This window comes from Triplophysa dalaica, chromosome 15, assembly GCF_015846415.1.
Source record: "Triplophysa dalaica isolate WHDGS20190420 chromosome 15, ASM1584641v1, whole genome shotgun sequence".
NCBI lineage: Eukaryota > Metazoa > Chordata > Actinopteri > Cypriniformes > Nemacheilidae > Triplophysa > Triplophysa dalaica.
In genome coordinates this window covers 16609924-16637850 of record NC_079556.1, presented here as the reverse complement: position 1 = coordinate 16637850, position 27927 = coordinate 16609924, and the positions used below count along the sequence as shown (strand labels likewise).

At 38.7% G+C, this 27927-nt stretch overlaps 1 protein-coding gene across 3 annotated transcripts; it reads right to left on the bottom strand.

Annotated features, from left to right (window-relative positions):
• Window positions 1–23: 23 nt before the first annotated feature.
• Window positions 24–27537, bottom strand: ubr1 (ubiquitin protein ligase E3 component n-recognin 1). Of its 3 annotated transcripts, none has more exons than XM_056767428.1 (47): window positions 27453–27537; window positions 25991–26256; window positions 25433–25511; window positions 25134–25244; window positions 23548–23675; window positions 23023–23161; window positions 22836–22898; window positions 22620–22743; window positions 22258–22365; window positions 22063–22151; window positions 21851–21949; window positions 21367–21524; window positions 20892–20991; window positions 20635–20763; window positions 19984–20164; window positions 19326–19387; window positions 19129–19239; window positions 18733–18798; window positions 18545–18646; window positions 17311–17374; window positions 16089–16213; window positions 15885–15937; window positions 15652–15754; window positions 15516–15564; window positions 15148–15302; window positions 14807–14906; window positions 14294–14397; window positions 14131–14211; window positions 13859–14058; window positions 11481–11680; window positions 11298–11391; window positions 10937–11089; window positions 10748–10845; window positions 10559–10655; window positions 7928–8076; window positions 7767–7822; window positions 7582–7678; window positions 7100–7167; window positions 6689–6836; window positions 6510–6597; window positions 6281–6417; window positions 5676–5784; window positions 2449–2505; window positions 2272–2349; window positions 1721–1891; window positions 1334–1435; window positions 24–1176 (listed from the first exon to the last, which is right to left on the bottom strand). In XM_056767428.1, the coding sequence occupies exons 1-47, from the start codon at window positions 27486–27488 to the stop codon at window positions 1035–1037; spliced, it is 5229 nt and encodes a 1742-aa protein (XP_056623406.1). In that variant the 5' UTR covers window positions 27489–27537; the 3' UTR covers window positions 24–1034. The 3 variants fall into 3 exon arrangements, with proteins under 3 accessions (XP_056623406.1, XP_056623407.1, XP_056623408.1); XM_056767429.1 differs by having other exon boundaries at window positions 11481–11677; XM_056767430.1 differs by having other exon boundaries at window positions 13859–14040.
• Window positions 27538–27927: the final 390 nt, after the last annotated feature.

Sequence of the window (27927 nt, the reverse complement as noted above, 5' to 3'; positions counted from 1 at the left end):
TTTAATGCTTAACAAACAAAAAGTAAAGTTAAAAAATACATCTTTATTAGTGTTGTGCCACGCAGTAGTTTATTGTAAATAAGCAGCTTAAAGCAGAGTGCTAAATTAAACTTCTAAACAAATGATGTGAGAAATGTTGTGTAGTGTCTTTTCTCTGAATTAAACACACCGATTAAAGTGTCACTCAAGAAAAAGGCTTGTTTTTAATACATGATGGGTGGAATATACTTTGATTTATCCAACAGGCATTGTGGCATGTGATCAATGACTTGCAGTGCTTCTTTGTTAAATCGCTGTTGCATTTATGTAGCAAAATAAGCTTCTTCTAATTATACATTATTGTTTTATATACATGTTTATGTACCGACCATAGTTTAGGTGAATCTGATGGTAAATACATTTCTTGTTTAATTTTAACTCCCAAAATAAATAAAAATGTGTATTTTAATGGGAGACATTGTGATATATAATTAAAGTGGTCCTAAGTTGGGAGAGAAATTTGACCTGAACAAGTTTCTATAAGATTCACCTAAGTACGGAGCTTGCAAAACAGCTTTTAACCCTGAAACAATACATATTACCACATCTTAGCACACTAACCTCATGTGTCGATATAATATTTACATGAATACAACTCACAAATCAGCAAAAAGGCTATACAGCAAACATTTTACAGAGTTATAAAAAAGGAAATACTTGCATTTAATAGAGACACAAACCTCACACCCCAACTATTTCTTTACATTCTGAGCCTAACCAATGCTAAACCACAACATTGATCAAAGACGAAGTGTTGAAATGATGCACTCTGCAACCAAAGAGCACAGAAAACACGCTGACTGTGTAAATCGTTTTTACGGGCCTATTCAGTGTGGCTACCCATAAAACAATGTCTGCTGGAAAACAGTGACAGCAGTCCGTAAAGATGTTGGGCAGTTTTATTAGTCTTTACTGCGAGGCAGATATCATGCGTAGCCTAACAGAATGTTGCATGCCCATACCGCGCCATGCGGTTCTTCTGCCCGCTATGGTGATTATAGCATCTGCCACTCAAAGGCAAACATAACATTGAGAACCTCCAGGCTGCGGGCGATTTCTTCTAAGATGCAGTGCTGCTGCCACATGTTGAGCAACTTGCGGTATCTCTCTGGACTCAGGTGCAGAGGGTTTCCACGCCTGCAAGAGTACAATGGAATACATGGAATGGAATACTTTCCTTCACATTATGTACAACGTTTTCATGATTTCGGGTTAAAATTGCTATTTGTCTTTCAACATTAGCTATATTTTGTATGCATTCCTAATCATTCTGCAACAGTAAAATACACTTTACCCAAGCTGAGGGTCTGTTTCTCCATAGTCATCTAGGTAAGGTGCTGGATACGGGCTACCTCGAGTCCTACTGGCCATCAAGACAATCTCACACTCTCTTACCCTGCGCACACAAACAGAAACACAAGCTTTAATGCGCACACAAACAGAAACAGTCTTTTAGAAGACAAATTTATCCATTATTTCGATCCTTACAGTTATTCTTATCTATAACGTCAAACATTATGTACACCATTATGTTACCAAGCACACTTGTGGCAAACTGTCCATGTCCATGTTGAAATAATAAATGATAAATAAAAAACAAAAGGCATTCTTGGGAGTACGCCATCTTCTGGCTTACCCAAGTAGATTTTTTTAATTAAACAATGTAAAAAGTAAAAGTCACCTGAGAAACATTCCCACTCCTGCCCCGCAGGTGGCAGCATGGGCTGTGCACGCTCCCACATCCTCCCCGTTCAGTTGTACCTGACAACAGGGACTCTGTGCGCACAGCATGACCCCGCAGAGCAGACATAGAGTCGGGTGCTTGCGCTCATCATCTGATGAGTTTGGGCATCTAGAGGGGAATAACTTTTATTTAAGAACATTTAAATCTTTGAATTCACACATTTAACTTTTGGTGTCTGAAAAGCCCCATACCCTTATATAGTCACGCCATTTGTATTGCTGTCCGAAACCATACTGAATATTCAAGTGCACTCATTTTATCGCATGATGCACCGCAATAAAAAAAATGCACTACCATTGCACACTCAATGGTTAGACATTGGCATTATACTAACTCACAATGAATGCGCGGTGTAGGAATTTGCATATTTCTTCATTTTTTCAAGTGGACAACATTAGTGAAGTAATTTAGAAAATAGTGAATGAGGGTATAGGGAGTAATTTTGGATACAGTGAACAAGGCGAACATCTTTTAGCCAATACACTTACTTAAAGTGACTGGCTTGGTTAAGCAGCACGCTATAGTCCTCTGGAAGATCTATTAATCGGTTTCTTTTGCGAGGATACCTACACACACAAGTCAGAAATTCATACAATTCATAATGATAAACAATTATGGAGGAATGGAGTTTGTTAACAAACAGAGTAGAGTGAATACCGTCTGACCTGATGATGTGCATTTCACTTTTGAGAGCTTTTGAAATAGCAGTATTTTCACACCACCTGAGTCAAAGACAGAGAACAGTGCTTCGGATTCATAAATTATTGAGATATTTCGATATTTCTAAACCTTCAATTCCTTTATGTCCATCCATTATAACGTAGGACTTGATGGCTGCAAGTTTAAAACCAGGAAATGATGTCATGGCTTAGATGATCTAAGGAATGAATGTCTAAAATGTCTTTACGAAAAGTCATATTGCATTAATTAAAAAATGCATTCATTATTATATTTTTGTACAAATTATATTACTATTTCATATTTTATTAATTAACTCTTTCCTCGCCAGCCTTTTAAAAAAGAAGTTACTAGCCAGCGCAATTGATTTTTAACATTTTCACTACAGTTTGATGGCTCAAATTTCATTTTCTGTCATTAATTTATTGACAAACAATATATCATACGAAAGAACAGTATCTCTGTTTTCAAACAAAAGAAACTGTATCCATCCATCCATTTTCTACCGCTTATCCGGGGCCGGGTCGCGGGGGCAGCAGTCTAAGCAGGGATGCCCAGACTTCCCTCTCCCTAGCCACTTCCTCCAGCTCTTCCGGGGGGACACCGAGGCGTTCCCAGGCCAGCCGGGAGACATAGTCCCTCCAGCGTGTCCTAGGTCTTCCCCGGGGTCTTCTCCCGGTGGGACATGCCCGGAACACCTTACCGGGAAGGCGTCCAGGGGGCATCCGGAAAAGATGCCCGAGCCACCTCAGCTGGCCCCTCTCGATGTGGAGGAGCAGCGGATCTACTCTGAGCTCCTCCCGAGTGACCGAGCTTTTCACCCTATCTCTAAGGGATCGCCCGGCCACCCTGCGGAGAAAGCTCATTTCGGCCGCCTGTATCCGGGATCTTGTCCTTTCGGTCATGACCCACAGCTCATGACCATAGGTGAGAGTAGGAACGTAGATTGACCGGTAAATCGAGAGCTTCGCTTTGCGGCTCAGCTCCTTCTTCACCACGACAGACCGGTACAGCGACTGCATTACTGCAGAAGCTGCACCGATCCGTCTGTCAATCTCCCGCTCCATCCTTCCCTCACTCGTGAACAAGACCCCCAGATACTTGAACTCCTCCACTTGAGGCAGGAACTCTCCACCTACCTGAAGTGAGCAAGCCACCCTTTTCCGGCTGAGAACCATGGCCTCAGATTTGGAGGTGCTGATTCTCATCCCAGCCGCTTCACACTCGGCTGCAAACCGTCCCAGTGCATGCTGAAGGTCCTGGTCTGATGGGGCCAGCACGATGACATCATCCGCAAAGAGCAGAGATGCAATCGTGTGGTCACCAAACCCGACGCCCTCCGGCCCCTGGCTGCGCCTAGAAATTCTGTCCATAAAAATTATGAACAGAACCGGCGACAAAGGGCAGCCCTGCCGGAGTCCAACATGCACCGGAAACAAGTCTGACTTACTGCCGACAATGCGAACCAAGCTCCTGCTCCGGTCGTACAGGGACCGGATGGCCACCGCCACGCGATGCTGCAAAGGCGTGTCAGCCAAGACAGCCCCACAACATCCAGAGACTTGAGGTACTCAGGACGGATCTCATCCACCCCCGGTGCCCTGCCACCGAGGAGTTTCTTGACAACCTCGGTGACTTCATCCCGGGTGATGGGCGAGTCCGCCTCTGAGCCCTCGGCCTCTGCTTCCTCAATGGAAGACGTGACGGCGGGATTGAGGAGATCCTCGAAGTATTCCTTCCACCGCCCGATGATATCCCCGGTCGAGGTCAACAGCTGCCCCCCTCCACTGTAAACAGCGTTGGTGGGGCATTGCTTCCCCCTCCTGAGGCGTCGGACGGTTTGCCAGAATCTCTTCGAGGCCGACCGATAGTCTTTCTCCATGGCCTCGCCGAACTCCTCCCAGGCCCGAGTTTTTGCCTCCCCAACCACCCGGGCTGCAGTCCTCTTGGCCTGTCGGTACCTGTCAGCTGCCTCGGGAGTCCCACAAGCCAGCCAGGCCCGATAGGACTCCTTCTTCAGCTTGACGGCATCCCTTACTTCCGGTGTCCCCCACCGGGTTCGGGGATTGCCGCCTCGACAGGCACCGGAGACCTTACGGCCACAGCTCCGAGTGGCTGCGTTGACAATGGAGATGGAGAACATGGTCCACTCGGACTCAATATCTCCAGACTCCCTCGGGATCTGGTCGAAGCTCTGCCGGAGGTGGAAGTTGAAGATCTCTCTGACAGGCGATTCGGCCAAACGTTCCCAACAGACCCTCACAGTACGTTTGGGTCTGCCGAGTCTGTCCAGCTTCCTCCCCCGCCATCGGATCCAACTCACCACCAGGTGGTGATCGGTTGACAGCTCCGCCCCTCTCTTCACCCGAGTGTCCAAGACATACGGCCGTAGGTCAGATGAAACAACAACAAAGTCGATCATTGACCTCCGGCCAAGGGTGTCCTGGTGCCATGTGCACTGATGGACACCCTTATGCTTGAACATGGTGTTCGTTATGGCCAAACTGTAACTAGCACTAACCCATATGATGACTACAATTTCGAGGACCGTGACGTCGCCCGGTATGGCGCAGCCGGGGCCCCACCCTGGAGCCAGGCCCGTGGTTGGGGCTCGTATGCGAGCGCCTGGTGGTCGGACCTTCCCCCATGGGGTCCGGCCGGGCTCAGCCCGAAGGAGCGACGTGGGGCCACCCTCCCGTGGATTCACCAACTACAGGAGGGACGGTAAGGGGCCGGTGCAAAGTGGAACGGGTGGTAGTTGATGGCGGGGGCCTCGACAAACCGATCCCTGGACGCGGAATCTAGCTCTAGGGACATGGAAACTGTATCCTTCTATCTTTATTTGTTCTTTTCTTATCACCCCTTAGATATGGGTAGGTTTCTTCAAAAATGCATTACTTTGATTAAACAGCTGAGATAATAAAAGAATTGGTCAAAGACTCCACCCAGATTACACACAGAACAATCATTAAAAACAGATAAAAAATATATGTTCTATATGTTCTAATATAAAGGTTCAAAGATTCTATACTTTTTCCAAAGGTGTGTAACAGCGCCACCTGCTGTACAACAGTACAAACACCGATTGCCGTAATTATTCGTCTTTAGCGGGAAAGTTTTTTTTAAATGACAAGATAACTCGTCAATGGCGGGGAAAGAGTTAATCGAAGAAAAATAAGGTTCTTCACACAGGACCGTCTGGTCAGTTTTGTACCTTTTCATTAAAGGGGTAATGACATCCCTGTGGTCCTGAAACAGTTGAAACAGGTTGCAGGGCAAAGCAAGATAACTACAGATGAATGGCAATTGACCTTCAGGTGATTCTAGAAACAGACAAAATTTGGTTAATAATCCGTGTATATATTTGTCACCTTCCTTATGATCTATCCTATTAGCTAGTGTAGTAAACTGCATAATAATAAGCAATACACAAAATGCATATCTTAAAAAAGATTCCCAGGTTGACCTCAAGAAGCTAAATGACGAAATGCCAAGAAATCGATTTTACAAATTCTAGTCAAAGGGTGGGTACTATGATGCTAAAACATAATATAGTTGTTTAATAATTAGTTTTATATGCTTATATTTGCAACATGTTTCCCACAGTTGCAGTTGTGCTACTCTACAGTTTTAATGAATATAATTATATGCTAAACAAGTGGAAAAAATATAAATATAGGTTTATATTTGTTTCCAAACTTTTGACTGGTAATGTAAATACAATTAAGTATAAAAAGCAGAGTCATTTATGATAGCATCATGCTTAGAACTGTACTTGTTACCAGATTCACAATTATTGTGAGATATATACATAGCGACCTGCAACAATGGACAGTTCCTCTGGAGGGGGAACTCCTGTAAGGCAGCTGAAGAACAGTGTGGCACAGCGCAGGAAAGGAAAGATGCCTCTTTTTACCGTCTCTGCAACTGTAAAGCCAGAAACACCGGACCTCAACCTGAGAGAAAGAGAGAGGAAAGAAGAGATGGACGATACAACACCTTTTCTGATCTTTTTCTTGCTATATGACCCAATCAGATATTTTCTCACCCATCAGTGTGTTGAGACACAAGAGAGTAAAGTGCTGCTGCGGCCTGAGCCTCATCTCCCTCCTCGGGCCCTCCAATCACAGCACAGTCTATCAACACACAATCATTACTGTCAGCATGTAAGCCCCTTTTCCCATAGGGGTTTGTGTGAAAACCAAGCGTGAGTGTGAGGGCACATACCGTGTGTGGTGAGCAGAACCTGCAGCATGTGTCCCATAGTGACCAAGTGCAATATGTGGAGGTGATTGTATGCTGTGCTGATTGCTGAGGGTTGAAGGTCAACCGCCTCTTCCTGGTACAACACTGGAATTGACAGAACCAGCCCAACCTGAGGAGAACCATTACCGTTCATTACAGGTCAAAAGGTCATAGAATGTCCTTTAACAAGACTATGGAATTGTTTTAACACTTTACTATCCCGCTGGAAAATAATAAGTCTGGTCACTGACAAAAGTGATTCATGATCCAATCTCCATTAACAAAAATCAAAGGTCTATATTATCTAGGTCTAAGTAAAACATCAGAAACATGCTTTGTGAATGCACTTATGTACTCATGTTGACTTCAATTCTGATAAAAAACAGAACTCACGAGCAAATGAAAGAAATCCACTTCCAAAATTGATGGTGTGTCTTCAACATTAGGGACAGGTAACAAGACTAGAGAGAGCAAAAGATTGAAAGAGATACTTACTATCAAAACAAAACATATAAACATCTTAAAATCTCATCCTCAAAAAGCAACACCCCAACTAGGGCTTTCAAAAGAGTAATCATGTTTAATCACCGGCAGAATATAATTTTGTGTTTAAATAATATATGTCTGTGTGCAGAGCATATTTAATTTGTATTTACAAAGCACACATTCATGAATATATTTAAGAAAAATAAAAAAATATAAAAATGAAAAAACATATTTTAAAATATTTGTAAATATAAATAAATACATGTAAATATTTTCAAAAGATGTATACCTGCGTGTGAATGTTTATGTGTATATGCACACTACACAAACTTTTATTCTGGATGCGATTAATCGTGTTCAATCGTTTGACAGACCTAACACCAACACACCTGCAAGCATGTCGGCGAAATGTTGCTGTACAACAGCATGACTGCTCTTCAACCTCTGAGCTGCTGAGAACTGCACCACAGCTTTGAGTCCTGCAAGCTAAAAAAAAGAATATAATGTTTTAAAAAAGGGTGCATAAAACAGCAGCAACTGGACACTGATCTGCATCAGCAGAAACTAAACACACCTGTCTGTTCTGAAGGGCGCCGAACAAAGCTTTCCCCTCTTCCTGCAGCATGTTCTCTATACAGGGAGACAGATGTATTTGAACAGGCGATGAGGAACAAGATAAACTGAAAGGAACTGTATCTTAACCATCAGTGCCGATAAGCACTGTAAGAGCATTACCAATGGCCTGGATGGTGTACGCGCACGTATTCCATGACATAACAGGCACGTATGGACACAGGTCATTGGGGGCCATCTGCAGACCCACCCTGTGCACTGTGGTCGCGCAGACCATCAGCATCTCTGTGATACTGCGACAGAACTTGGGCCTAGTTAGATGAGAGAAGAGGGTGAGAAGGTAATAACAAAGGGTTAGGCCTTTTTCTGAAGAATATGATCGCTGAACGCCTGTGTTCCTCGAGACACAGTGCTAGTTTGTTTGAATTAGTTGCTAAGACATTGCTAAGCAGTTGCTAGGGTGTTGACGGGGATTGTTTAGGATGAAAAAGAAAAAGGGCAAGTGTGTGTTTGTTAACATTAGTTAATGTGTTAGCTATCATGAAGTAATAATAAATGTCTACATTTATTCTAGTTTATATTTCATGCATTTCAGCATTAATGCTATATGCTTACATGAACAATTGTATTAATATTAACAAAGATGACCAAAAAAAGTATAAATGTACAATTTTAAAAAAGTATATTACGTTTTATGTTACATAACCTTATTGTAATGTGTTACCCAACAGCCTCTCAAGGATCACCATAATTCCAAAACAAAATTCAGATCAGACAATCTTGGTTTACTTTAAAATTTGGCACATTACAGATGTTAAAGTGATAGTTCACCCAACAATTTTAATTCTGTCATCATTTACAATTCACTTCTATTGTACAAACATAAAAACAATGAAAGTCAATGAATAGATAATGATGCTCTTAAGTTACCAACATTCTAACAACATTTGGGATTTTTCGGTGACCTATCCTTTAAAGGAGTAGTTCACTTTCAAAAAAAATGTCACCCCCATGTCATCCAAGCTGTTTATGTATTTGTTTCTTTAGTCGAAAAGAAGATAAATTCCAGGATTTTCTCCATATAGTGGACTTCAATTGACTCCAAATGGTTTAAGTTTAAAATGACAGTTTCAGTGCAGCTTTAAACGATATCAGACGATGAATAAGGGTCTTATCTAGCGAAACGATCGGTAATTTAAAAAAAATTGTACATGTATATATAAACACAAATGTTCGCCTTGCTCTCTTCTGCGATGCGCGTTCATGGCTTCACAACATACGTAATTACGTTGAAAACTTGCACGTTCAACTTGTAAACACTGACTCTGTACTTCCGCCATGACATGAACGCGCATCGCAGAATAGAGCAAGGCGAGCATTTGTGTTTATAAAGCATAAAGATTAGTGGTGGGCCGTTAACGGCGTTAACGGCGTTAACGCAGTGAGACTTTTATCGCGCGATAAAAAAAATGTCGCCGTTAATCTATTCTCAAAGTTGGGTTGGGAGCTGGGTCTATACTACGCAAGCTATGATGACTTTCACCTTGATATTTTAGCGCGGATGTATACCAGCTTAACTGCACTGTACGGGGCGAGAACGAGATTTTTCAACTCGCGTGATTCGCGTCATTCGCGGAAGCAGAAGCCGCCTCATCATCTCATAACCAGGGCTTCATTCGCGCGATTCGCGCAGCAAGTAGGTCTATTGGCTCTTTGCATTAACATATAAATCACTCGCGCTTGACACGCCATTCGCGTTTGGTCTGAACACAACATAACGTTACTGTGAAATTACCGCATCAAACGTGACGTGCTAACATGGATGCAGCTATGAAGCCGCCGGGTTTGCTTCAGGGAATATTAATTTTTAAGAAGCTTCCCAATAGAAACATCGACAAGACTAAGGTTGTTGGCACCTTGTGCAATGCGGAATTGGTTTAAAAAAAACACTTTCTCTCAACAGGTAGTGGTCTAGCTTTAGTTGAAACCAGTAACTTTGTATTGAGATCTAATGTATTACGTCTCCTGTATGACATATCGCTTGTTGCTCCCTCACTCTTTGTAAGTCGCTTTGGATAAAAGCATCTGCTAAATGACTAAATGTAAATGTACTGTAGGAGCTCTTCCAGTCAAGTACCACCTAAACGAAAGCATCCCTTAGCTAATGCGGAAGTAAACACAAGTTCATTTTATTGAACATAATTTAATTTTCATCACCAATTATCATAGTAGAACAGCTTTCTCAAGCAGTTTGAGATGCATTTTGGAAACAGGAGATGAGCCCCTGGTCTAATGCGCAACCTAGCTTGAGAAACCCATTCTCAAAGACTTACTTTTAGTCATTATTTGGGTAGCACACATATTCTGAATGCCTTCAGCAGAATTCAAATGAGCCATTTTAATCTAGATTAATCTAGATTAATTCCAAGATTAATCTAGATTAATCTAGATTAAAAAAATTAATCTATGCCCACCACTAATAAAGATATATATATTGTTTTTATGACAGATCGTTTCACTAGATAAGACTTGTATTCCTCGTCTGGTATCGTTTAAAGCACTTTGAAGCTGCACTGAAACTGACATTTTAACCTTCAACCATTTGAAGTCCATTGAAGACCACTTTATGGAAAAACTCCTGGAATTTATCTTCTTTTCGACTAAAGAAACAAATACATAAACATCTTGGATGACATGGGGGCGAGTACATTTTCATGAAAATTTATTTTGAAAGTGAACTACTCCTTTAAGAGCATAACATTACATTGACACTTCCATTAGGGTTAGACTTACGGTTCTTGAACCCCAAAACTGAGAATTGACCTAAAATCAGCTTGTTCCTCTACAGAAAGTGCACTGGCCTGATCTGCTCCTTGCTCACTATTATTATCTGTAAAACACAAACAAAGCAACCTGAATGAAACCGGATTCATCTTATTAATACAGTTATGTGTTTACTAAGAAGTTATTTTTTGTTCTCACCTGCTTCTCGTGCAGGTTTCAGGCCTCTGATGCGGGAAATCAAAATCTGAATCCAGCGCGAAAGAGTCAAATGCTGACCGACTAATTCAGCACTGTCACTGAAAGACAATAGTAAATAATAGCCAGATATTTTATTGGAAATTAGAAAAAGCCTAACAGAGTCAATATAATAATGTATTAAAGTCGTACTAGTCAAGATGTCTGGCCTCCACAGGGATCAGAGGAATAACAGTGTTACAGAGGGACTTGCAAAGGGGACACATGTATTCTCCATTCTCAAGGTCTATGAGCAGCTCTGCGTGCAACCGGTTTCGAGTGGTGTTCTGGACGGCCTCAAAGTACCTGAGAACAAATGGAGAATAATTGTCTTTGAGCAGGAGAAACAGGGCTGTCAAATGTGAATGACATATTTGTACTCAGCTGAAGCAGAAACAAAAACTAAATCATTCAAGGTTTATTTCTTATCAAATCATATAGGGAAAACAAATGAAGAATGTCTCTGGGCATTATAAATAATAAATCAGGTGTCACAATTTAAACGCGGACTTACTTTTGCCAGCAGGTGGCGTGCATCACATGTCCACAGCTCCCAGTATGTGTGCCCACAGCCAGATCAGGTGGCATGAATATAGGGTAGTACTGGTCTATTGTGCAAAAAAGTGTTCATTCACAGTACATCTGCAATGCTTGCGGCACAATAACTTCATTTTAATTATGTTTATAGAATTGTTACCTTTGACGGAGAGTGTCTTGCCCCGGCACTGGGTAAGTACGGTAGATCTCTGCACACAGGCGGTAAGGACCATGGCAGGTGCCTGAGCTTGAACTTCCTGCTCCTCCTGACACAGAATGCAGGTCAAAGCCTCCCAGTCTGTGCAACAAACGCCCTGCTGAGGTCCTACAGCCACTCTGCTGTCATCCACATCCATTCTACTGATGTAAAGAGATGACATGAAAACAACAATCATATAACTGTGATAATGATGTTTCAAGGGACAATATATGTGAACATGAGTGCATTTCAAACAGTTATGGATCCTTAAGTGTCTGATGTGATGCACTTTACATACTGTAGGCAGCAACTCTGCTGACCGTCAAAATTTATTTTATTAGAGTTCGGAGTTAACATACAAAAATACACAACAAAGTATCAAGAAGTTTCTGATGAATACCCTTTTCACAACAGGAGTGCCTCTATGGTTCCCCTAAATTGCTGATTTCCAGAGCTAGAAAAATGGCAGGGTGAAAGAGTAAATAAGAAACAAGGAAATGTGCTGCTGAACAACAAAAGAGAAAGCAAAAAAAGAATTTGAAACAGCAAAAGAGAAAGTAAAAGTTAAGCCAGAGAGAGAAAGTCAAAGAAAGAAAGAAAATAAAGAAACACTTTAATTAAAAAGAAAAACAAATAGAGAAATAAGAGTTAAAAATTGATAGTGTTAGAGATTTTTAAAAGGGTGAAATACAAGCACAAGAGACTACACTGTGTCAGTCTACACTGGACGCTGGACGTGTGTCTGTGTCTACACTGGACGCTATATGGTGCGATGTGACAAGAGACAATAGAACGTATTAGAACCCATTATAATTTATACAATTCATAGGGACGTGGCGCGGCACGGTGTAGGCACGGTGTAAGAATTGAGAAGAAATAAAGATAAGAGCAATTACAATGTTATGGACGTGACATAAAAATGCTCAAAGAGAATGAATTTGTTACCAATATGTAGAAAAATTAGTTTATATTTTACTAAACTCTTGTTGATAGAGTCTAAACACAAAAAAATGTCAGTCTATGAACACATTATCTATTTTAAAAAAGGAAAATAAGCATGCGTTACAGATGTGGCAAAAAAGGAAACAGTTTTTGGGAGACGAAAAACTTTGTGTGAAATAAACTGCACAATCCTGAAGCAATAATACCCAATGAATGGAGAAGGGATGCATCTTTATAGAACATAAAATAGTATCTTTATTTTCATGTGCCTATTTTTGAGGAATATGTAGCATTATGTGACAATCCTGAAAATGGCACTTACCCGACTATGAAAAATCTTCCACTAAAAATAAAACAAACGCTTTACAAATTTGAAGAGAGATCTCAAATGGGGATTTGAACCACCAAATGTTAATATTTGTGATGTTACCATAGTAAAAAACGTTGGTAAAACTATTTTTTTCATGGTAAGGTTGACATTCACGGAATTGCCCCTGAGTAAAAGAGTTAGAACTGAAAAGAAAATGTAAAAGTTACAAATATGAAAGCATAAAAGGAGTTAAAAGAGCTAAAGTAATAACAACAGACAAATCAAGTGGAAAAAAAAAAAAATTGCCAGAGAGAAAATGAAAGTACAACTAGAGCAAAAAACACACCAGCTCAGTTTTCAACTAAATTGCAAACGTAATGTTTGCAGAAACACAATAAACTATTTGTGTATAAAGCATTGTCACAAATAATACAACAAATTCATAACCTAAATGATAACTGAACAACTAAAGCTCAAAAAATGTTTATATAATCATTTATTTGGGACTTGGAGTTCATAGAGAATGGATTCATACACCTGGTGTTTGTGAGCATTCAGAGCCAGATGGTTTATTTTCACAAATGAAAATGATTTGGACATTTGTGAGGTAACTGTAGCAAGACTTTTAGAACAGGCTTAGACGGTTAAGACACTTATGAAGTTACGCACTTTTGATGTGCATCAAAGTATCAAATATATTAAAAAAATATTAAACTGTGTAAAGACAATCAAAGAAAAGAAACTAAACTAAAAATGAAAAAGAGTGAAATAACTAGAGTGAGTGAAAGACAAGATCATAAATGGAAACCAAAAAGAATTAAAAAAAAGTAACTAAAAAGAAAGTTAAAAGTGAAAGAAACTCAACAAAATAAAAATCCAAACAATGAAAAGTGTAGCACAGAAGAATAAAAGTGCAAAAGGGATAGAACTAAAAGGAATGTTAAATGGTGAAAGAGAATGTATGAAAGAGAGGAAACTAGAGAAAGTAACAGAGAAGGAGAAAGAAACTGCAGGAAAGAGTGAAAGAAAGATGGATTATAGAAACAGGGTGCAAAACGAAAGAAAAAGGTAGAAGAAAGCTATTCACCTCTCCACAGTGGCAGTTGTCTCGCTCTGACTTGAACTCTCAGGTACATTGTCATACAGCATCTTGTTTGACTCTATAAAGTTCTTCTGCATTGCAGACATCTGTGCCATAATCTTCTGCCTGTGCGCTTTAGCAGCCTCTGCTTTCCTCCTCCGCTCGACTTTCTCTTTATCATGAACACTCTGCTCAGAGATGAACAACTTTAAACACTTTAAAATGATGAATATAATAGATGCGTTTCAAATAGAACTTATTCTTTGAAATCGAAGTACCTCCTCTGACTTGCTCTGATGGATGGGAAATGAAACTACGGGCCCAGATTTCTCCCGAAGGCACTTCACCACCTCAAACATCTTTTGTTAGAAACATGTAAAGCTTAGATATTAAATATAAATCAAATTCATGTCAATATGTATAATCTGCCCACGTTCATACCTGTAAATTCCATGTGATCATGTCTTTCTGAGCTTCAAGAGACGGTAAAGACTTCATTTTGGATAGGAAGTGGAACAAAGATTTGCCATGTTCTGAACCGATTTCTGAAAATTCAACAAATTTGCAGCTGTAACAAATCAGTCAGCAATTGTGATAAAAGGAAGTCAAAACTGAGAAAAAAAAACAATACTCTGGGCTAATGGAAAAAGGTCTTTCTTGATGAAAGTTAACCATCTTCATGCACTTCAGACAGTCCTTCACAAACATTTCATAGAAAGTTTTTGAAACAATTCACAAGTGTTTGAGCACCAAGTCAACACAGACATTGGAAAAATTATGTAGGAAGGAAATGATTTATTGGGTATTAATATTACCAAAGTGTGTCGAGTGTTACAAAAGATCGACTGTAAGCTCAATTGCCTTAGAAGACAGCTGTCTATCAAGGCTACAGACAACAAAGACAGCTCACTAAGTTTTAAAGAGATCTAATAAGAGAAAAGAGTGAAATCTTACTTTGTGCTTTCAGACTGAAATCAAAAGTCACGTCTTCAGGATTGCTGCCTTGCAGCTGCGTCTTTTCTTCTAAAAGTGCCTGTGCCACAAGGTGCAAGGCCTGCAGAAGCACATAAAAAAACACATCTTTTGATAAATAAAAAATGCACATACATTGAATCCAACAACAACAGGTTCCAATAAAGAAACAATCATAAGTATGGTATACTGTAACATAAGGTTGAGTAAATAATTAACTATTTGAGGAACTATCAGTTTAGATTTGAAATCAAAGTTTTTGTTCAAACAGGCAAGAATTAAAAGACAAACAGAGAAAGGCAACAGGGTGCCAAGTCACATACCCTCTGGATCATGGGTTCTGTCCAGCGGTTGGATCGGTCCTCCACTGCTTTCTGGAGAACTCTCCTCAGAACGTGAATGAAGACATCACAGCAAAGCAGACGCACAATACTGGAGAACGCTGGGCAGAAGGGAGGGGGCACTGGGGGCCGCAGGGCTAAAACGGAACAGTAGCATTTACTAGACTACGCAAGTATTTATATTCATGTGTGTTGTGTAAATATGTTAAAGACATGAACTCCATGTATTGTCATTACTAGGCAAAAAACAATTAAGATGGGCCAAGGAGCTCAGGAAATGATGGATGACTCAAACCTGCATCAACACTCATGTTTTAGAAGTTAGTTACATATTAAGGAGGACAGCATACCTTTATCACTGCCCTCTTGGGTTCTCCTCTTCTTCTGAGCCTCTTCAGCCTAATACAAACACATTTCCTGGTATTCATGCTGCTAAACAACTCAATTTTTAACAAGTGAGATTTAGTAATGACACAAACTGTGTACCTTACTGTGCTGAGGTCTTGAATAATGATAGAAAAAGGGGTTAAACTCTTTCAACCATTCATTCTTTAGCCCGTACAAGCCATGGCCTGATACTCCAGGTTTCCTAAAAAAACAAAGTCTGTGATAAGAATATGCTTTCCATTGGCAAATAAATATGAAAAAGTGACCAGTCCGTTTTGAGTGAGTAAATATTGGGATAAATCCATCCTTAGCCAAACATGTAATGTACTCACTTAAAGGTGGAGACCTTAGATATGACAGATTCGAGTCCTGTTTCATTGCTTTCCTGTGACGCAACAAAAAACAAATATTGTAGTTCATGAAATACATGTTTATTGTTCAGTTACATATTTAAAGATGTTAAGTTTGCTTAAATTCCCACGCTTTTTCCAACAATGGAACATTTGCTAGTGTAGCAGACACATGAAATATCTTACATTTTCTGGTAGACTTTTGACTAAGCTGCTATGAGCCATGGGTTCAATACACAGCAGATGAATGACCTCCCTCATAGTCACATCCTCCTTAGACACGTCACTGATTCCAGGAACATACCGCTCACCTGCATAGATTTATTCATTATATAAATCATACCAGTTTCAGTTGTCATATTAAGACTTAAAGATCATGGTTCAGTTAATAGTTTAAAGCAGGGGTCTTCAACGTTTTCCGGGGCAAGGACCCCTTAGATGAGAGATGCATGGATCAGGGACCCCCTTATACTAAATGTGTAAACAGAGCTATTTAAATAGAAACAACCCTATTGTTACAGCAATATTATGTTAAGACATTACATTAGCACTATTATGTTATTTTTGCACCTATTCTTAATACATTTCTGTTTAATATTCTGTGTAATGTCATTTGGCTGTCAAATTATCCCTTTACAGCTTTTACAAATTTGAACAGAAGTTCAGAAACATATGAGAATCCACTTTATTTGCACGCATACATACTTTTCTCAGAAGGGAGACTGCACTGATTCTTACTCTACCGGTTTTTATTATGCTGATGTAACGTTTCTTTCATTGCTTCCGCTGCCTTGATGGATATTTTTGTCTGCACACAGTTAAAATTGCAATGCGCGGGAGCTTCAATGAGGTGCGCAGCTTAAAGACAACATTGGTTGTAATATTTCTGTTCCCATGCTTTACATTTTTAACAAAAAGTTGCCTGTGAGTAAACAGTAATTAGCAGACCCCTTGCAGTTCTACTGCGGACCCCCTGTTGAACACCCCTGGTTTAAAGGCATAGTTGACCCAAAAATTTTAATTCCGTCATCATTTATTCACACTCATGATGTTTACAACCTGTGTATGGCTCTTTAATCTGTGAAACACAAAATACATCTTGAGAAAAATAGCAGTGTCTTTTTGTCCCTTTAATGAAAGTTAATTAGGACCAGTTTTGTTTGGTTAACAAAATTCTTCAAAATATCTTATTTTGTGTTCTGCAGAGCAAAGAAAGTCATAGAGGATGGGAAAAAGACGTGTGGTTGAGTAAATGATAAAAGAATTTTTATTTTTGCCTGAATTATGCCTGAAAAGTATTAACTGAACAATGTCTTTTGACTATCAAAGCTGAATAGAAATCACATGGTGTAAAGTACTATGTTCAGCATAAATATATTGTTTTCTTGTGGTCAAACGGAGAACTTGCCTACAATGATGATTATCAGGTATAGCATCTCCTCTGTTAACCTATTCCACTGTTTCAGCACCTCCTGTGTTGTGAAGAAGCAAAAAAATATTTTGAACAATGTTGTTATCTACAATAAAACCAACAAATAGCAGATAATTACAACTACTATAAATATAGAAGGAAGTACGCGCCAAGCCAAAGTTAAAGGCCATTAAACCCCAAGGTCATATGGCGCGAACGTGTTTTCCTGTGTCTTTGGTGTGTTATAAGTTGCCCATGCATGTAGTAGACACGTAAAATTGCAAAAATTAAAGTGTCTGAACAAAAAATACATTCTATCTAAAAGTGAATGCTCACCCAGACCTGCCTGATACATCTTGTGTAACCACACCCTCACAAACCTCTGTCAGTTCATGGTATGAGTTGACTAAGATCGCCCAAATGTATACGCAAGTCAGAACTGTCAGTACAATTGCATTGGAACCTGATGTTCCAAATATGGTAAGGGGCGTTACATTTCCGTCACATGCTTGCAGTATTCGACCAATCACTATGCGCTGGTTAACTGGCCAATCATAGCACACCTCTCTTTACTTTGAGACGAGCTTTGGTCTGCGCATTCCGAGGCAGGGCAAAAAGAAGATACAAACAAGCAAGGTATGTGGAAAATACAGCGTTTTTGGTGTATACACATTTCATTATATCTAAAACATACGATAATATTCGTTTTAGCATATGACTAATATGACTCCTTTAACTTCCGGTCTGTGTTTTTTTATCGGTCCGGCTAGTGGCTAGTAATTTAAGAACTAATTTAATTTTTTTATGTATTATCACATTTATATATAAATATAAATATTTTATTCTATCTTCATTGTATTAGATTAAATTAAAAATAATCAACAATAATCAGTTACAACAGTACCGGAAGTTAAGTTTGGGCCACATTACGTTTGTTAATGTTGTTACCGCTGAAACCATCTATAATTGCAAGATCTGATTGAATGAGACTGTTAATTGTACGGCGGTTAGACTTGAAAATAATAATAATCAAGAACTGCGCTAAATAGTAACAATTAACTATAACAATATCTGATAAATTATTTAGGCAGTTGGAGACTTGTGAAAACAAATCTGAGAGATGACTGAATTCAATCGATCAATCAGTGAATAATTTAACTAAATGTTTCAAAACTAAATTTGGTTAGCCATTTTATCAACACTGTTATAATTGATTTTCAAAAAAACTCACCTGATCTTTACTCGAGCAGTTACCATTGAACATTTCAAAGAGTTCAAATCTCAAAAGAATGAGCATAAGAAAGTGGTTTGGGTCCATTTTGGACGCAGCAATCTGTGAATGTTCAAAAATTGTCAACTTCAATACATATCTTTACCAAAGTTAACAATATCATCATAACTTTGTTTTTTTGCCCATACCTGCAGCATTATGACATCCTTATCAAACATTTCATCCCTGCACTTCACATCCTGATAGTAATACACCTAACAGAGGCAAACAAACACAGGATTTGGCAAAACACATCAGTAATACAATACAAAGTGACAATATACACATATAACTTTATCACCCAAATGTTTTCTGTCATCCTCTCTCAAATACAAAACACATTTTAAACAATTCTTTGAATGTAATTGAATGTAGACCACACAAAAAGTGTGTTCGAGTAACCCCGCCCCAAACTCACCCCCAAAGTGAGTGATGTTTTTTTTATGAAATCAACCTATAAATTGCTTACTTCTAGCTATTCCAGAAAAAACATTGAATAGGAGAACATATTCACACATAAAAACTTTATTGAGAATTTCTCTCACCTGGCTGACCAGCGACAGGCCGTTTCTGCGCCACATGTCGGCACACACCTGAGCTGCAAGCACTATACAGTGCAGTGGCTGCTCTGCCAGCTCGATGTAGTTCAGCCGAGCCTTTACACAAACACAAAGATCTGTTATTCTAAACACTAGAACTTAACCTATTTCACAGTTATTTTATTTATTACATCAGAACTCACAGGATCCACAAAGTCGGGGAGGTACCGGACTGCTCCGTTCTGACACAAGAGCACATATAAACCTGAAAGCAACACACAACCTTAAGAACCTCCGAAAAGTTAAAAAATATCCTATCTATAATTTAAATATGATATCATTGCATTACAAATTGATAGTGACCATGAGAAAAAAGGTAAAACTATAGCACATGCTTTAACGTGCCATTTTAGTTTTAAAACATTATGAAAGCCTATAAAAAAGAAAAAAAACTCAGAGAACTGCAGTCAGTTGGTTCAATTCATCACAAAGACAGATTTCACTGTTTAAAACATCAGATTTGGTCACATGCTTTCAAAATGTATATTCTACAATAAAAACCTACTTGACAACAGATCTCCTTTGCACCTTTAATGAGAATTTCTGAGAGGTTTCCAATTTCCAATTTAGTGAAAATGTAGAATTATCATTAAAATCACACTAATCCAACTCTTAAGTTTAACTCAATGACATAGCTCAGTCTATTTTGTTTTAACATTTTGTAGACTGATCAAACCAGTCTTCATTCCCTTTCACTTTAAATGGAAATGAAAACGTTGGTTTTACCTTTTCAAAAGTTTCACAACTTTCAAAGGAAAGTGTTTGAATTTTGCTAGAGCAAAGCAAACATATTTTGCTAACCGGCCAGGAGTCTGGAGATGGGCAGGTGGATGGAGACGGGCTCCTGGGAGACTTTGTATTGCCGTGCATGCAGGATTTGCTTGCACATGTAGCTGTCGGTTGGCTCGCTGCGGAAGGGCTGGTTGGTGCAGGACATTAGAACCTGATAACACTCTTGAAAGGCCAACAACAGAACCCTTTCCTGTGGTTAAAATAACAAATGTCCATCCATACACGGTCACATATTAAGGTCAATCATTAACCAATGGTTAAACAAAATTCACTAGCCAATTGACAAGGAAACAGTGATGGCAATAAAAGTGGACAATAAGTAAATTAACTGCTCTGAGTCTGACAATTTGTTACACTAAAGAAACAAAGTACTCATGTGTATGTGTTATGCAGTGATACTTCAATAGCTTCCACACTTATTGAGCTGCTACCCCAATAAAATAATGAAATATTGACAATAGATGTTAAAATGTTTGTGATTATGACTGGAAAAAAAAGTTGTATTCTATTTCATTAAAATAAATAACAAAAAAATACTAAATACAGAATATTTTGTAATAAGGTGAAGCAAATGTACATTAAACATGTCTAGTTTATTCCTATCCTGGTGAAATCATATCAAAAAGGGAAAAGTAAGGCCACTGAGCCGCTGTGACTCACGTCTGAAGAGCACCAGTCCTGAAACATGGCCAGAATATGGCGTAGCTGCATCTGAAGAGTAAACCCCGCTTCCCACTCAGGCTCCACCTCGACATGCTGACCAACCTGCCTTTTTACCTCTTCCATCCCCTGACATCAGAGAAGAAAGTCTTAAAGCCAACTGTGGTTTTTAACATTGACAGAAGTTCTAATAAATACGGACACATTTAGGTGCATTTAAATAGTTAAGGCAAGAAGTATTGAAAGCAAAATGTTACCTGCATACAACGAAGAAAACAAAGAAAGACATGGAAGCCTTCAAGAAACTTCACCCTAAGTTCCTCAGTCCACACCGAGGGTTTGCTGATAAGTATGTACCTAAGATCATCAAAATGAATTGGGATTAAGCTGACTTTCAGAAAAATTGTTCTCGTTTTGATTTTATGAGTAATTATTTTACATAATTAAAAAAATGTAAGTTCTGTCATGAATTATGCTCAACTTTTTACTTTTGTACACACAAAGCTATGATATGACATTGCAAAAAATTTATTGCGGAAGTATTATGATTACTTTAGTCATGGACTCTTTCACTTTCATTATATGAAAATTGAGTGGCCAGTAAATTCTTCAACATTTCACTTCCACGCAAACAAAAAAAGTTCATATGGGTCTATTAAAAACTGATGTTGAGAATAAGATAACATATGCATTTCATTCAGAGCACTATGGAAACTGTGGCATGTTCAATACCTCAAGTCATGGAAAATAACTTGAACCCGGAAGAACTTGTCAGAGTTGTAGCCCTGAAAATGGAAGCGGCCGTTGCTGTCCAGGTGTTCCCTCATCATCTCCATTACTGTGTCTATTATCACCTTTATAACGTTTCCTTCCTCTATCAACTGCCTGGCCTAAAAAAAAACATAACATGTGTACAGTATAACATATCCGATTGATACACCACATTGAAGCCTTTTATAAGTTGGTAGCAAGAACAGAGAATGTGAAGCTATGTCACGCCCTGTTGAATGTTGCGCCATCTTGGGAGGAATGCTGCTAGTGCGTTCAATGCAGTGTTTTGTTTTTCTTGTTTGATTAGGAAATATAACTATGGTGGGTCGGTCTTGTTGTGTTAAAAACTGCAATTATAGAGCTTCACATTCTCTATAACAGACAAGAAAAAGCTGCTCTGTAATAAATACAGTATGATGTCACATGAACCGTTGTAATTTCATACCAGAGTGGGAACAGTAAAGATCTGCACAGACAAGGCTGTGACTGATATATTTCTTTGGTGGTCATCACTAATAAAGTCCTCCTGAAGCTGTTGATAGTGCTGAAAGTTATAATAAACACATATTAGACCTCACCACCAATTTTTCGTCTAGTGGATGAATACTTAGAACACTGAAATCAGGTCAACAATTAAATTCTTTTCCAAAATGATACCTCTGTGAATTTCATGGCAAACTGCCTCTTGTATTCTGTGTCCATTAGTAAACTGCTAAAAATTAACTCATGGATGACCTTGCGGGCTCCTGAGGAGTTACACAAAACAAGGTTACAAGGAGGTAGTATTCCGATCTGAATAGACTTTTACAGATCTTAAGCTATTTAAACTGTGTAAGAGACCTCACTACTGACCTTTATAAAGTCCGGCGTCGTGTAGCATGACTCGACTGATCAAGCTGAGTTTACTGCCGTCAAAGCATGGGTCTAAAGCCACCTGACAGAAAACCTGCCTGAGGCCAACTGCAGAACAGCAACAAGGACAAAAGCCAAACATCACTTACAAAAATAAACAACATAATAGCTGATCAACAGTGTATTGTGTTCAAGATTAATTCACTTAGGCCGGAAGATACCATTTGACATCAAGTACCAAAATAATGGCAGTAAAATTACATTAAAGCAAATAGACTCTGGGAGGTCCATTGCCAGTACAGGTACAAAAGATACAGTATAAATTTGAAAGTTGTTTTATTAAAAAGTCATGAATGCTCAACCTGAGTAACCGATAATCTTCTGGAACCATGTGCCGAGTCTGAGGGAAAAGGTCTGATGAGCCATAACAGCGGTGTTGAGAATCTCTACCCGCAGAGGTTGCTGTGTAAGTTGCTCTGAATTCGACTGCAAAGGAAATGATGGTTAAATGGACGCTCAGACTTAGACATTATGCATCTATATGATCCCCAATAATGGAAAACAGATACAATGTTTACCCTGATACTGTCTTTAGCTTGTTGACAAGACCTTAGAGTGCCTCTCTTCACTGCTCTCCTTCCCTGAAATTAAAAACAAGCTCTACTTACATGTCTATTTGTGAAACAAAAATGGTCCCTCTTTGTAATTTGCACTTTAATATCCAAGGGCCTAAGAAAGTTAAACAAGATGCTTAAAATACTACACCTCTCTGTCAATAAGAGCTGTGTATGTTTGAGCCTCATTCTGGTCGCATCTGATAGCTCGCTGAAGTGTGTAGATCACATGATCATAGGAGTGATGTTCATCATTGTAGAGCACGCAAAAGTACTTGTCTTCCTTGACTCTAAAAAGACATTAAACAACACAGTACACCATTAATACAAAATACATCTGCAATAAAACAGTGATAAGAGAGGATGGGCCAGCTGCCATACATTATAGATCAGTTTATATTTCTCAGTGTAGGTTTGGTGGGTCTTAAAGGTGGGTATAAATACGTAGCTTATCCAAATATAAATAGAATTCATGATAGAATATTCTAGATGTATGTAGTCCTTTAAAGTTATGACTACAAAGTAACACTACAAGGGGCTCTAGGATCCATTCTTTCTAAACTCTTTCAAGCATGATTTTCTTTAACTGAAAAAATGAGAGCAGGGTTGCAACTAGCAATGTGGTATTGTGAAAATGAGAGCTTGTTGCTTTAATAATGCCCGTTTGTGCATTTACTTTGGCTTCAGCTCCTCTTGCAGTTCATCAGTCTCCTTCCAAACCAGCATGTCTACAGTGTAACGTAGCAGCACCCGGAACAGTGTCTGAGCACGTTCCTCAAGGGCTGAATCTAACGTACACTCATCCTGTAACACACATGCAGATTTCTAAACAACATCTTGTTATTGAGTCATATTTGAACATAGATATAAAAACTAGATGTCACATTAGCATCTGTTTCTAGGGGCATTTGTTTCTAGGGCCATTTTGGAACAGTCTAAGCCGGTCCGTTAACCCTCAACAGCAAGCTGACTGTATACGAGTATGCAAACATATGTATTGTTGTGTAAACTAAAACATTATATCTGCAACACTAACACTTGACAACAACGAATGGTTATCCCATTTTTCGGGAATTTATATCCCTGTGGTTTTCAGACATGGCTGCGTGCAGTGTTGGACCATTCTAGCAAACTGTGAGTGACGTTAGTGGACCGTTCCAAGACACGTCTACCTGCCTGGAGCGCTTGAATGCGGCATTTAGACATTTAGACATTTTATATATATATATATATATACATGTTTTTGTATTCTGACTGACTATCACTATCAGATGATTAAAATCCTAAAGACTTATAATGAAGGAGGGACCTATATATTTATTATGATTTTAAGGTTGCAATCCATATCATTACCTCTCTATCACCTCTGTTTAACCAATAAAACTGCAGGTTACTAAAGCTGCAACACATAACTTTTGTCTCTCTACCACCATTTCTGTTTAAAAATAAAATTGCAGGACACTTCATATATAACTGAGATTAAAAATACATTATTGAATGCTGACTGTGTAAACTGTAGTAAGGTAAGGAGCCGTTTTTATGCACTTGACTGCATTAACAAACCTAAAAGGTTTCTAGAAGTAAAAGCACCAATACCAGTGCTCAACTACATTATGAGTACAGATAAACCATCTTCATTGAGGTTAATCGCAAAACATGGCAAGAGTCATTCGACCAACATTATACTGTTTGATGTTTTAGTTAAAAAGTGAGCTGTCATTCTCATTATGTGCAGGTTTAGATTGCACAAAAATAAAAACCTCTGGGTGTCAAACACAAAAAGCCACCTGCTGCTTTTCAACAAAGGTAAGGACGTGGCGAGTGGTCATGAGCATGTGTGGATCTGGAGCCTGATCTTATCACAGTGAGTCTATTGAGTTAACTGCACAGAACAAGGCCATCTGCCTTCTAAAGCTGAAACATTCAGGGAGTCATAAATGGCACAGAGCTGTAGAACTCAATCAGGATCAAATCCATATTAAGACTGTGTCTGAACACCCTTGACTCTTTTGAATACTGGGATTTAAAGCACTAAACTACCAAGGCCTTTATCTTTCAAGAGCTCCAAATCACAGATTTTTCTATCCATCGCATTTTTGTTGTGTCAAAGATGCGCCACTTTCCCACACATACTCATGTTTCCCAGGGCTGTCCCACATGGCCTGTCCTGTGACATCAGAGCAGGAAGTTAGTTCAACAGTAGAGTTCATGGAAAAACCTACTAGTCGCAACATTGAAGACCTGCTGGAAAATGAACCGTACCGTTTCCATAGCAACTGAGGTGCCAGAGTCGTGTTGGGAGCAGCATGGTCCGGTCTTCCAAGCCTCCAAGTCTCCACAGTCACAGAAACCTCCTCCTGCTGAGGCATGCATCTATGGGGGCATAATGACAACGTTTAAGAATACGATTAATAGCTTTTAGTTCAAAGAAAAGCTTTTCTTAAACCATTAAAAAAATCACTAAAATAACCTCTACTTTTAAAGATTACATGGCTTATAAGGACAAATTTATTTGGACAAAATATATGATATCTTTACATATTTTCATATTCTAAAAATACCTTGTAGCGATGGCTTTTGTGGACACTTTTCTGGAAGCATTCCATGCAGAGTACACAAGTGGGATCTATTGCACAGTCCCTGCAAAAACAGCATACACGATGTCAAAAAAAACCATCAACATCCTGGTAGACTTTATACAGTCAAGAAACTTTAGACTTTCGGCATATCATTTATAAACAAACAAAGTGCAAGCTGGATATGCCCAATCTTGTAATGTGTTTTAACTTAGTTATTGTGTATATCTACAATTAATAGCTAACTATTATAATTATAATAGCATATAATATAACTTTAATAACATGCAAGCTAGGGCTCAACATGAGCTCAAAACACTTAAATGAATATTAGCAGTCTGAGTGCACAAAACAGATAAACGCACAGAATTATTTTTTATCTTTAATATAGATTAAAGTCACAAAACAAGACAGTAAAGATAAACGTAAATAGCTTTAAATGACAAAAGCACATTCTACAACAATGGATTTAATCTGTAGGGGAAGTTGCTTTACCCTGCGGTGACGTAGTTAATGATTCATGAGAAAAAAGCTTATGCTAACCTGCAGGAGTACACTGTCTCGCCCTCTTTAAAGACACGCCCACATTGCTGAGACAATGAGCTGCTGTCACATTGCTGTAGCTTCTCTAGGCCAACATGTGGGTCCTCGCCAAAAAGAAAGCACTCCAGGGGAAAAAGGAGGTGTTCCTCAACCTTTTGCTCCTCCTCCCGTTGCTGTGGCTCAGCCTCCAGGCAGTAAATAAGGGGCACATGCTCACCCAAATGGCTGAGTATAGCAGCTCCTCTGTTTGGAGCCTCCTGCCATTTCTGGTGGTTAAAGAGAAAAAACATTTATAACAACTCATCATTTAGATAATAAAGATAATGACGTTATTTTTGTTCACACAAAAAGAAGTTCATCTTTAAAATCTTAAAAGTAGGGTCCATTTGGACACTTAACAGATCAAAACCCTCAGATGCATCATCATTGTTTCAAGGTCCCTTTGATCAATCTAAAAAGATTTTAGGAGCTAAATGCTTGGTACATTAGGTATTCATCTTGAATTCTTTATCTATTTTTGTATTTTTAGTGTTACAGTATAACAACTATATTTATTTTCATAAAAATGTGCATTTATAAAGAACTGTTATGAATCTGCAGTCCATTATCCCATAAACGTATTTAGCTTGTACTCTCCTTGATTTCTTATATATTTACTTGTGTGCAGCTCAGTGTTATTGTTATTAATTTGCTACTTGACTATAATGACTGACTAATTCTTTCGAGTCCTGTGCATCTTGGACTGAGTTTTTGGAAACTGGCAAAGTGAGGTATGGCCCCATGCAAATACTCTGTACATTTAAATACTGGGATTTCAATGTTCTTATCATGGATGAGTCCAATCACAAATGCATTGTTACACTTTTCTTTATCCAAAGCATATGTCGAAATATATAAACCTAGATCACATAACAACAAACTCTAGAAAATACCACAGAAAAAGTTCAGGAATATGACCTTTAAACAAAATATATATATATATAGCCTACCAGAAAAAAACGAACTTGTAAAGATTATTAATAGTTTAATTGCTAATATAATATAGCCTAATAATTCATATCTTGAACTTTATTATAATACCACAATATTAATAAAAAGAAAAATCGAAAATCCAATTTACTCAAAAAAGCAAAATAAAGCCTGTAACAAATAAACCGCGAGGTACTGTTAGAAAACCCTACAGAAATAATGAACTATATTACAATTTAGTTAATAATACATATGAATATCTTGTCGCCAGGTCTACTTTCGTTTTAATGCGTTACTGTAAAGACTAAACATGTCAACAAAAATCTACTCTCTGAGCAATATGTTTTTCCTAAATTGTTCGATAACACACATTCTAGTGGTGCACCATGCAGAAGTAGTACATATCATGCACTGCTGAAATCAGTATCTACTACAAAATGCATGACATGAGTCCTCATTTGTGTTTGAAGTGATTAAAGTCCAAATATCTTACCGTGCTTAACAGTTCACCACTCTGTGATTCCGCCATGATTCAAATGCCGTAAAGCACAACCACAGCAACACGACCTGGCTCTTTTGCGACAGTTTAAAAGTGCGCACCACAGACGTACGGTATAAAACACTGGCCTAGAATCAAAATGACACACAATAAAAGCATGTATAATGTCATGTTATTTTACTCAAAAGGCGAATCTCTCACAGAGAAATAAATATACCACCACATATCGCATGTATTGCTATTTAGATAATCAACCCACTGTATCAAAGGCTGTGTATGTAATGCTTTTACAATAAGGTATGCATGAACAAACGGCATAAACATTGTTGGCCAACAGGTGGCAAACTAGTAGTCAAAGTCTCCTTTATTGTCAGTTCTGCCACATGTACAGTACAAACATATAGAGGATTGAAATTGCGTTTCTCTCAGACCCATGGTGCATGCAAATAAAACTACACAGAACTACAAC